The sequence below is a fragment of the Scomber japonicus genome, chromosome 19 (genome assembly GCF_027409825.1).
Source record: "Scomber japonicus isolate fScoJap1 chromosome 19, fScoJap1.pri, whole genome shotgun sequence".
NCBI lineage: Eukaryota > Metazoa > Chordata > Actinopteri > Scombriformes > Scombridae > Scomber > Scomber japonicus.
Window position 1 is genome coordinate 26,777,967 of NC_070596.1, and position 12,711 is coordinate 26,790,677.

General features: G+C 41.2%; 1 protein-coding gene across 1 annotated transcript in view; it reads right to left on the reverse strand.

Moving 5' to 3' along the window:
• Positions 1-1,323: 1,323 nt before the first annotated feature.
• ap3b1a (adaptor related protein complex 3 subunit beta 1a) overlaps positions 1,324-12,711 on the reverse strand; it is a 66,127-nt gene continuing 54,739 nt past the window's right edge. The window contains 2 exon segments of the mRNA XM_053339524.1: positions 1,324-2,517; positions 11,931-12,098. Of these exon segments, the coding sequence (XP_053195499.1) occupies positions 2,364-2,517; positions 11,931-12,098 (322 nt within the window). The 3' untranslated portion in view covers positions 1,324-2,363.

Genomic DNA, 12,711 nt, shown 5'->3' on the forward strand with positions numbered 1-12,711 from the left:
ATTAGTATAAAATACATTTATACAGCTACGATCACTTTACTTGAGTTTATGTTTTCAGTCTGCAGCTAAAAAATAATCCGATTATCACCTTGTGTCTTAATACTTCTTCTGTTGCCACTGTTTCCAAAACTTTTAACCCTCCTGTTGTCCTCTAGTCAAGGAAGGAAGGGAGGGAGGAAGAAAGGAAAGGAGGGAGGAAAGGAGGGAGGGAAGAAAGGGGGGAGGAAAGAAGGAGGGAAGGCAGGAAGGACAGGAGGGAGGAAGGAAGGGAGGAAAGAAGGACGAAGGAAGGAAAGGGGGGAGGAAGGAAGGAGGGAAGGCAGGAAGGGAGGGAGGGAGGAAAGAAGGAAGGACAGTAGGGAGGAAGGAAGGTAGAAAGATGGAAAGGCGTGAGGAAGGAAAGAGGGAAGGAAGGACAGGAGGGAGGAAGGAAGGGAGGAAAGGGAAGGGAGGAAGGAAGGAAAGGAGGGAAGAAGGAAGGGAGGACGGGGGAAAGAAGGAAGGAAGGAAGGAAGAAAGGGGGGAGGAAGGAAGAAGGAAGGAAAGGCGGGAGGAAGGAAAGAGGGAAGGAAGGAAGGACCTTTCCTCCCTTCTTTCCTTCCTTCCTTCCTTCCTCCATCCCCCTTTCTTCCTTCCTTCTGTCCTTCCTCACTTCTTTCCTTCATCTTTCCTTCCTCCATCCCCCTTTCTTTCGTCTGTCGTCCCTTCCCCTCTCTCTCCTTCCTTCCTTTACTCCCTTCTTTCCCTCCTTCCTCCCTTCCTTCCTTGACTCGAACACAACAGGAGGGTTAAATTCAGAGGACAGTAAAACAGCTGATCTCTGTGTTATTTATCTGGTAACTTCATTTAAAGTCATTTCAGCACCATACGCTGTTTAACCCAAAGCTCTGCAGTCACAGCAGGATTAAATATTACATCATCACATTTTCACGGTTTTTACACGAGCTTTGGGTTTTATATTCATATCTATAACACATTTATGAATAATTAAGTTTTTATGCAAGTTAACCACGTTTAACCAACAGGCTGCTTTTCACCTGCTTTATAGGACACGACGCAGTTAGACGCTGGATGATGGGAACATGGGATGAGAGGGGGGGGACGAACATATGGCAGGAGGTGAAGTGACAGATTCATCAAAATCATGAAGTCATGAGTACATGGTATGTGTGTGTCTCTGCCTGCCAATTAACAGAGCTCACTATCAACTATTTTAATATTACCGCAATGAGTTTAAATCACTGCACAGAGATTTTTGATTGAGCGTTATAACAGAAAGACAAAAAAAGAGGAGAAAAAAAAAATTATTTGTTTTTAATAAATTCACTTTTTATTTATTATTCAGCAAAAAGCAACACATAAAAGACCTTGTTGATTTTAGTCTACTGTATATTTTTGGTTTTTCTAAATAACATTATTTTCATGTAGAAGGCACTTTAACACGTGATTTTGGGGGGAAAGAGGGTGGGGGGGGGGGCAGCGTAAAGGTTGGAATGACAATCCAGCTATAAGTCAAACTAGACTTTTTAAAGACTTCTTAAGGCTTCGTATTTAATGGTCGTGTCTATATTGGATGGGGTTTAAATGGTGTGGAGAAATCCTACTTTTTTTTCTTGGCACTGAAGTAACAAAGTAACAAAGTCCCATCAATGCAAACGCTGGCTCACTTGGCACAGGAAGGAAACGCTGATGAAATACAAGTCGAGAAAAAAAAGAGTTTTAAATGTCTTAGAGGAGTGTCTCAGTTTGTATAAACACAGACGAGGGACAGAAAAACTGACCTGCTGAGCTACAGAAGATGCTCTTTCTCCCAAAATGTACGTGCAAATATTAAGTACACTGGTCAAAATCATGAATTGAAATTGATAAAGTCAGCTGGTGGGGGGGGGGGGGGTGTCTTAGTCTAGTGTCTAGTTTTAAGTATGACTTATAAAAAGGGATGAGATGGGATGAATAGAAGTTTCACATTTAAAAAAAAAAAAAAAAAATCTATTATAAAGTCTATGCTGCCTTCTGTGCGTTTTTTTTTTTTTTTTAAAAGGAGATCATCACTTTTTATTCAAAAGACTTTCACTAAGTTATCTCTGTGATTCAGGACAATCCTTCTCCAAAGCGACAGACCATAAAAAGAAGAAACACTAAACGAGTGCTCCTCCATTGTTTCCAGTTCATTCTCCGTGAGCTCAGGAGTTCAAGCTCTTCAGTTTCTCGCTTTTTTTTTTTAGGATAGAAGTACCTGAGTTGTCCTGAACCACAGAAATAACATATATGAATGCTTTAAGTAAGTGCTGCTCCCCCTTTACCTTTACTAAACATCTTGTGGGGTTGAGGAGAGGGGGTGGGAGGGGGGTGGGGGGGGGACTCTATGCCTGCGCGAGGGCTTGTTTGAGGTCTCGGAGCAACATGGACGCCACCACGCTCTTCTCTGTGTTGATGGTCAGCAGGGCGGAGGAGGACTCCTTCAGCTCCAGAGACACCAGGACCAGAGCTCCGCTGCTCACCGTCCGCCCGGCAAACCTGCAGGTGAGTCAGAGCACAGAGGTCAAAGGTCAGCGTCACTAAAACCACCATCACTCACACACACACACTGATCTGTAGGAAAAAACGCGAGGAAAGAAGGAAGGAAGGAAAGGGGGGAGGAAGGAAGAAGGGAAGGAAGGAAGGACAGGAGGGAGGAAGGAAGGGAGGAAGGAAGGAGGAAAGAAGGAAGAAGGAAGGAAAGGGGGGAGGAAGGAAGGAGGGAAGGCAGGAAGGAAAGGAGAGAGGAAGGAAGAAGGAAGGAAAGGAGGTAGGGAGGAAGGAATGGTGGGAGGAAGGAAAGAGGGAAGGAAGGAAGTAAGGAAGGAAGGAAGGAAGGAAGGAAGGAAGGAAGGAAGGAAAAGAAGACAGGATGGGAAGGAAGGAAGGAAGGAAGGAAGGAACGAAAAGAAGACAGGATGGGAAGGAAGGAAGGAAGGAAAGGAAGACAGGATGGGAAGGAAGGAAGGAAGGAAGGACAGACATAAGGAAGGAAAAGAGGAAGAAGGAAACTGGACCGGATTGGACCTCTCGGCGGGCCAGTTCTGGCCCACGGGCCGCATTTTTGACACCCCTGATATAGACTGATAAATGCACTTTTGTGATGTTGGATATGAAACTCCTTACTCTGTCATTCATCTCTGTATCTGAGCTCTTCTCTAAAATTGTCATATTTGTTCTTTTTTTTAGATTGTTTTAATATGTGTGTAAATGTGTGTGTATGTAACTCACGTGTGTCAAATAGTGTTCAAAGTATTTTAAATTGAAAATAAACAGAATTTGAAAAGTCACAACTGAACTCTTGTAAAATGAGACTAAACTGAGTTATGACATATTTGCATATAATTAAAATCAAATATGACTCTGTTATTGTCTCTGTGTATTTTTAATCTCCTCGTCAGTAAAAAGCTGTTTCCATTTCAAGCAAGTGTAAATATTTGGTCAATTTTCTGAAATGTCACTTTCTTCAGTTCAAAATTATTTAATGAATAATTTAATTCAACTTTTATTTAACCAGGAAAACCTCACTGAGATTAAAACTCTTATTTTTTCAGGAGCAACAACAGTGAGTACAGACACTATGATGTAAATACTAAATACTAAATATTACATCTTATACAACAACTTAACATTCCCTAAAGCTCTAAATAATAAAATAAGATCAATATGAGACGACTTGAGAGACTGAGACATAAATACTCCTAAAAATCATTGCTAGACAGACAGATTGTGCAGCTGTGATTTAAACACCCAGAAACAAATTAAATCTTTTAATTTGAAATGAAGTTGCAGAAGGCTCCAGGCAGACCTAACTCAGAGCAGACTTTGGGAACCTTTAATAAATATGAATATGTGGATGTGAAGTGTACAACAAACCTCAAGCATCTTTTAAAAAAGAAAAAAAAAAGAGAGAGAGAGATAAATGTGTTGCACAGTCACAAGCCTCCACACTTATCTCCCCCCAAAACCCCATAAATCCTCACGTTAGAAAATTCTCCAACACCTCACACCTTGTAATTACCCTAAATTAGTGAGTGAGACAAAGACAGAAAGCGATGTGACAGGAAATATAGAGAGCAGAGCAACAGACAGTCTATTATCCCAGCTGACTAAAGAGCCATTAGGGCCGAGTCACGCCCTTCCTGCCAGTCAAACACACTTTAGCCTGCTTTTTATGGACTGTGGGTGTCCATGAGTGTGTGGGAGCTTTGGGACCAGTATTGGGGGGGGGGGGGGGTGCTCTGTCCCACCAGCTCCCTCTGGACCATTGGGAGAATTCTCAGTCCGCCGTATCCTTGGATACCGCCCCTGCAGACTGGGGGCAAATCTGGGCGCACATGGTCCTCATTGAGAGTGCTAACAAGAGGCAGACAGGGGCTATGACCCAGTGTGACCCTCTTTTGAGGGTGACAGAGCCGAGCTGGGCCCCCTTCTCCTGCTGCCCCCCCCCCCCTCCATCCCTCTCTCCTCCTCCCTCTGGCCCTCTGCATCTTGGAGCCTCACGCGGCGAACTCCCAGCCATCTGCCTCCATTTAGCACTACATCCCAGCAACAAAGACCCCCCGTGGCAGCCCGCTTAGGCCTGACAAACAGCCCACAAAGAGCCCCACTTAGGCCTGACTAAAGCCTGTGAAGAGCCCCCTCAGGACGGCCTGCGGACAGGCGCTGTCACAGAGCCCCCGCGACGGCGTGCTGCGCGGCAGTAACAACGAGCACGTCCACCAATTAGCACGCACACGTTAAAGACGAGGAAGGAGGAGGGGGGAGTGAGAGTGAGGGTGAGGGTAGGGGTGGTGGGGGGAACTAAGGGGGACATGCATACACAATGAAACAGTGCTGGCTCACAAACCCAGTGTGTCTGGGTGCGTCTCAGGGGAGCTGCTAAATTACCATCAACAGAGGAGAGGGAGTTTATCAGGGAGCTCTCAGGGAGGAGAGAGAGAGTCCTCCTCGCCTTTAATTAAAATATTAGCCACTTCTGCAGGAACCACAAGCCATTCAAGAAGAGGATTCATTTCTCTCAAAAAAATACCAACCTCTTTAGTCAGCTCTTACTTATCTAAATAATTCAGGGGGTTAGATATTAATCCAAATTACTAATAGTGGAAATTCAGGATGTTTCCTCCAGGATGTCACGCTTCACTCAAACCTAGAAAACCTGCAACCACATTCATCCTATTTATGCAAAAATTAAAAATTAAAAATGTTTCAATGTGCTTTTTAACACACACACACATGAACACATGTCAACATACATGCTTGTCCCTGTCCGGCTCCCTCGGCCCCTCTCTTGCCCCCCCCCACTGTCAGCAGCCTAAGGTGTCTATGTGGTCCCTGTGGCTTTGCTAATGGATTTAGGATATAAATCTATCATTTACTCAGCCAGTTAACACTACCCCGAGGCTGCTTTCATTTCGTCTCAGGAGACGCCGCTGCTGCTGTGGGGCCTTTTGTTCACGTGTGGCAAATAAGAGCCAGTGAAATAAACAAGAGCGTGTTTTGATTGCGTTTGATTTCCGAGAGTATTCGCTTTGAATATTCTCTGTTTGCTGCTCGTGCTGGTACTGGTTCTCACATCTCGATCTAACGCAACATCAACGCATTTTTTTAAAAAAGGACTAGAAGAGAAAGATTAAGGACAAGCTTAGGCCTTAAACGGGTCATTGGTATTCTCCTGCACTCTTCACATACTGGGCTAAACACTGGATTAATTGCGGTGTATGGAAAGAAAAGCAAAGCATAACCCCTGGACTTAGAGCAGGCGGATTGGCATCGATCGGCAGGGCTGCGGCTAAGCATCACTCTCCAATTATCTGTGATTCTCCTCAGTGCGGAGGAGCCTGTGTGTGCCATCTGCCTCCCCCCTTCAACCTGCCACTGCAAACACAGTGTGGGCTTCACCTTTACATTCACCCTCACGCAGAGAGGACACAGGCCGCCGTCGACTCGGCTCAACAACCAAGAATGCGGGACTTAACCCCGCAGATAGAAGCACCGCCCCTCTGAATCTTAAGCAAACAGTCGACCAGGTTTCAGATTCTCTGGAAACGAGACGGTCAGGTAGTAAAAAAGCATCATGTTCTCAATGAAATCACAAACTCAAGAGGGTAAAAATGTGTAGTGGGCTGCAGCTGGATGCTATTGTCACCCCCCCTCCAAAAAAATCCTGGTTTTTGGCCAGGTGGACAAGTGGAGGAGTGTCCTTCAACTGAGTGGTCAGTGAGGCCAGACCAGATCTGAGCACAGGCGAGCAGACTCAGACCAGGCAGATGGCCAGAGCTATTAGCCTCGATTAGAACCGGGAACCCTCCACGCATCTCCAGAGCTCGGCCATACGGACACATTGCGGCGCTGCACTCTGGGGGGCGGGGGGGTGGGGGTGGGCAGAGGAGCAGACGGACACCAAAGGTAAAAAGAGGACGTACTGAGAAGAAGAGGGGACGAGGATTCAAGGAAAACGTTGCATGTTAATAACAAACATTACAACAGTTGCATTCTCCGGTACACGCTACATAACGTGAAGATAGATCATAAGTCACAACGTCTGCAAAAGCAATCCATAATGGAGAGAGCAGACGTTTAATTAGTCAGGTTATAAATGATAGTCAATTAAATATCAAACAGGAACAAGAATTCAACTTCACTGAGGAAAAAAAGAGGAGAATTCACAGTGTTTAGAAAAACATAATTTAATTATATCAAAGTGCAAAGTAAAGAGAAAGCATAGCTTATAAATCAAGAGGTTGAGTTTTTTTGAAAATTAGGCTCTAACCGGAGGGATTGGCAATGCATGCAAAATTCGATCAAATTTGCTTTCAAACGGACTGAAAAATAGAGCACATTTATTCTATTCCGCCTGTTTAGACATAAACAAGAACAGCGTTTTCTACATTTGCTTTCCTGCTTGATTTATTGCCATCCTGCTTTCCAGCAATCAATTTCTGTGTTTCAGTGGCATCCCCCTCCGCTCAGCCTCAACAACACCTGAGAAAAAGCAGTGCTGCACCCTGCTGATAGAAGAGGGGAGTGCAGAGAAGGTGCAGAGAGAAAAAAAAAAAGACCCGGCTGAAGCTTTGTTAAACAGAACCGCTGTTAACTCCCGACGCTGCAATCTATAACACGAAGGAGTACCTGAGGTCAAGTTTAAAGCAACGCTGAAGATGTGTTGTGAACTGTGTCATACTTTAAGCTTGGTATCGAGGGGCAGATACTTTGTGTGATCTTACCCAGATTAGAGAAGAAGCCTCTCTGTGTGTGGGGGGGAGATCAGAGGAGAGAAAGAAAGGGGTCCTGGATGGAGGTCACCTCACACATCACATTTAATGCAGAGTGCCTTCCACGATAAGCTCTCAGTGGGTGTATCCGATGGGATCGATTACTCTGGTCTGGGAGTGTGTTATTTAAAGTTTATAACCCGGAGCTAAAATGACTAGAAATCACAGCAGACACATGAAGATATTCACATTTAAACTTTAAACTTTAGTCTTTTAATAGCACTGATGTTTGAAATCATCCCTTGTTTTTACTGTTTCTACATTTTAAACTGACAGATAATAAAGTTTCTTAAATCTTTAATTAGTTAGTTCTTAATTAAGTGAATAAAGGCCAATCAAGTCTCTGTTTCCTGCTTCTCAACATGTGAAGATGAGCTACTTGGTTTTATATTATTATTATAAATATGATTTTTTTTTTTGTCTCCAGTTGATCTGCTGCCAGAATCAAACTGCAGATGGTTTGTGGCATAAATTCAACCAGTCAGCTGAATATTTTTGGGCTATTTGGACGGTAGGTCAGACAAAAATAACCCAACTGAAGACATCATCTATAACTAAGGAAATCTGTTATTCACCTTTTCACTATTTTCTGACATTTCTTTCCCCTATAGACAAAATAATTCATCATAAATCTCCCGTACTTATTACACCGCTCTTCTTCTTCTCTCTCCGAGATCAGGTTAGGATGTAGGAAGAGAGAAAGGGAAAATATTGTTCTTATAAAGCCTTAGTAGAGTTGACAGGTGGTACAATTTCTTCAATTGGTCTGCAGCAGGTGTGGAGAAAAAAGATGAAAAAGGAAGCACAAAAAAAAAAAAAGGACGATAAAAATGAAACCAACATCATGCAGGAAAGTTAAAGGAGCAATCATAACTAATCATTCTCCTTCTTTTTATTACTGTATTGGTTCATTTTTAGTTAATTATTTAATTGTTTGTTGTATAAAAAATGCCTGTTATGATTTTCCTGTTGACCGATTAATCGATTGTTGCAGCTCTAATTATAATAAAACAATCATTATATCAGTTAATTATCTGCTCATATTAAAAGTAGATAACCACAACCTGTATATGTAGAAGTAAAGCTGGAAAAATAAAAAATAAAAGCATCTAACTCTGCTTTCTATTTGTATCAAACCTGCCTGTTGAGACTTTGAGATCTGAGGCTTTTATTTTGGCGTTTCCATAGACACCACATAAAGGGAGTTTTAGGGTGTAGCTGCTTATCACGAGGACACCAGCGGACATTATGGAAACAAGTGTCTTCATGATGAGACCGCAGGGCAGCACTGGAGGGGGGGGGGGGTGGGGACCGTCTTCCTCTCTTCCCCGTCACAGAAGCAGGAGAGAGAGATTGATAGCGTGGAGTCATTTGAGCTATCGGTTATTCTGAATGAAGTATGGGCTTATTGGACGCGGGGGCCTCTCCCACTGGCTAACATTGATTTCCACTCACTCTTTCGGGCTCTCTGTGCCCTTGTGCGAATGTCTCTCCCCTTCTTATTTCTTTTCTTTTCTTTTTTTTTTTCCCCCCTCCCTACACTCTCGACTTCCTCGCTGTCCCCCTTATTTTTCCTTCATTCCACTTTTACATCGCTTCTATTCCAGCTTTAAATCTATAAAAGAAATGATCACCGAACGCAAGAGACGGGAGACATGGAGACGTAATAAAAAAGACAGACAAGGAGGAGGAGGAGGAGGAGGAGGAATAGAGGAGTAGGACAGAGCATTGGCAGCAGCAGCAGAGGAGGAGGAGGAGGAGGAGGAGGAGGAGGAGGGAGGGATGGAGTGAAAGACAAAGAGGAAATGAAAGAGAGACAGAGGTGCAGAGGGACAGACAGATGGGGGGTGGGAGGGGTGTAGTGAGGGGGGGGGGGGGGAGAGGAGAGAGGCATGCAGGGATGAAGTGAAAGAGAGACAGAGCAGGAAACAGAGGGAGAGAGGGGAGGTGTAATTATCTATCAGGTGTTCGGGGTGTGCGTGACAGAGGAGGAAGCTCATTAGCACACTCTGTGTACACCAATTACACAGCCAGGCTTCTCAGGGCATTCCCCTGGCATGTCTGCATGAGGCTGGGTGGGGAGGGGGGGGGGGGGGGGGGGGGGGGGGTGAGGTGAAGGAGGGAGGGGGGGGGCACACACACACACACACACACACACACACACACACACACACAGAGATACCCACATACACGCAGGTTTAACCAAAGCTCACGTAAAACAGAATTATAAGTGGCATGAGTACGTAGGCACATTCATCTTCTCGCCCTCCGCAAATAAAAACTACTCAGAAATTAAAAAGGTACGAACTGAAGATTTTAGATCTCTGGATGTAAAGACACATGCTGCTGCTGCTGCTGCTGCTGCTGCACATATTAAATTTAAATAATACAGTAGATCTGCCCATTTGGTTAATTATTGCCCTTATTGCGTAATCTCAAATTGAGCTTCAAGTAACAATCATTTTCATTTTTGACCACCGCCAATTATTTTCTTGATTACTCGCTTGGTCTATAAGAGCATCAAACATCAAAAATTAGTTCATTAAATATCTTCTTTTTGTTCAAATATTAGTCTAAGTCCCAAAAATATTTATCTCACCACTATGTTAAGAGGTGGAAGTAACAATTACTTTCATTTTTGATTGATCCACCAAATCACTAAGTCTATAAAACATCAGAAAAATGTGAAAATGTACTACAGCTAAAAGTGAAGTCATCAAATATCTTGTTTTGTTTTAAAAAAAAAAAAAAATCAGTCTAAGTGGGGAAAAGATTTAACTCACTATGTTAAGAGAAGGAAAAGCAGCAAATTCTCTCAAAGTATTTTCTCAATTACTCAAAACATCAAAAAACTGTTTAAAGTCCAAAGTTAAGTCATTACATATCTTCTTTTGAATTCAAAAAATCAAAGTCCCAAAAATATTCAACTTGCTATGTTAAGAGTGTAAATGCTGTACTATAGGTCTTCAACTATCGATTAATGTCCCATTATTTCTTATTTAACCGATTAATGGCTCAGTCTGTAAAATATAAGCAAACTGTGAAATCATAATCATCATCATAATTTACTACAGATATCTCATTTATAGTTTTAAAACCAAAAGATGTTCAACTTACAATGTTAAAAAAAAGGAAAAGCAGCAAATTCTCTCATTTGAGAAGCAGGAAATATGAAATATGTTACACCAGAGCCTCTACTTATACTGTAGGCGCCCACTGGAGGAGTTTCAATAGTTTAAACACAACATTATTAAATGATAATATCCTTTAATAAATACAAAAATGCTAATAATAGGTAAACTTAGAGTGCTAAATATATACAATTACCAGGATCCCTTTAAATAGATAAAAGATGGGGATCAATATTTGTTCTAAGCAGTGATTTTATAACTGTCACTGCTGTTTCTTCTTATCTATCAAATGGAGTTGGCACCTATTATTTTTATTATTAATATTATTTTATTTATTTATTTTTGTTTGTTTTTAGTTTTTGTGTTGTTTTTTTTTAACTTTTACCATCTTTATTTTGTTGTTGTTCATTTTATTTATTTATTTATTTATTCCACAGTTAATTGTATTTTATGTGTATCTACTGTATTTCTGTTTGATTATCATTATTATTACTATTATAATGACCTATATGTGCCTTCTTGTTCTGTATTGTTCTCTGTAAAAACTAACAAAAAATAATAATAATATATAATATAATAATAATAGTAAAATAAAAATGGAGTGGCACCTGTAATATTATTATATATAAATATAATGACAATAAAGTTTTCTATTCTATTCTATTTTATTCCAATGTAAACCAATACCAGTCTATCTGTAATGAGCTGATATATCACTAATGTATCGGTCTAGCTCCTAATTATAAAAAAAACCCTAAATAAAGTCATACAGTAAATAACAGCATGACTTCTGACATAACTGTATTTCACTTAATAATCATTTTTAGATACATGAGCTGAATCCACCGCCACCTTCTCATAATTATAATTCATTTATGAGCCAAATATAAGAGTATTAAAACAACAGTAGAAGCAGATTTAATTGATTGAAGTGGATTTAGTGTGATTTGAGTCTGTTTTTGGAACGATAGCAGAACTGTGCATGTGAGTTGTGTGACTGTCACTTGTGAGGAAATCATCTCTCCTCTCCTCGTTGCCTTGTGAGTGCACATGTTCAATACAGCTGAAGAGAAAACACCATCACCATCAGTTAGTGTGAAATCCTACTTTAAAAGCCTCGTAGTCACTAACACTGTCTCTATAGCTGAGAGGATGGTGCAAATGTGATCCTTTCACCTATTTGGGTTTTTTTTTTTTTTGTTCTTCAAGGTGTGTCTGTTCTTTTTTCCATATGTGTATTATATGTTAAACTTTCAATAAAAAATTAGGTATAAATGATTAGACAGTTGGATCCAGTATATGTATCTTATTAACCTTTGTAACATCAGGCTGTGTGTCAGTTAGGAAAATATTAAAATGCATAAATAACATCTGCAGATCTCATGAAATCTGAACAACAGTAAAGCTGAATAACATCACAGTTGCTCACATATAAAACATTATGTAAAATAGATTTGTACTTTAATTTAGAAATAAGCTTTGATTTGCTGTGTGGACACATTTTCACCTGTGGAAGTTGTTTTGGCTGGATGAAACCTCTCCTACGTTGGCCATAGACAGGACCTGCTTACTGATGGCCTGGCTGGAGGCGTTCGCTGTTGCCGTGGCGACGGTTGCCGAGGTCTCATTCATGCCTAGGAGCTTACCTGTGGGGTTTGGATTGCAAAACATTTCCCTGTCAAAAAAAAAGAAAAGGAAAAAAAACAACCCCCCACAAAAACTACACACAGAGGGTAAATCCTTCTCTTAGATTCAATTTGTTTGCCTCTTTTTCTTTTTTTTTCTTTTATTTTTTTTTATTTAAACCTTCAAATAGACTAAAGAGAAATCACCTGTGACCTAAATCATACAGGAGGTGTGGGACCTGGATTTAGTAGCTGCTGTGATAGAAATAGATTTCAATGATTGCTAAAACACAGAAAAGAGGAGGAGAGGGGGGGGGGGGGTAGCTAAACAATAAACTGGTGCCTCCTTCAATAATGCAAAATAGAGTTAGGAAAGAAAAAAAAAAAGACTCTCAATTGAAGGCGAAGGGGGCGAGTTTGAGCACTTAGTAATGAGCAAGGAATTGAAAAAGAGAAGAATGGAGATAAATATGCACGACTTAAGTAGAAATAAAAGAGGTCTTAAAGGCAAATATAATGAAAAGCTGTTAACTGGGAAAGAATGAACTAACTTCACTCAATTGGTGTATAAACAGCAATTTGCTGCAAAGAAGAAGAAGAAGAAGAAAAAAAAAAAGAGGTCCAGCAAAGCAAGTTCAACTCTCTTCAACCCCCCTTTTTTTT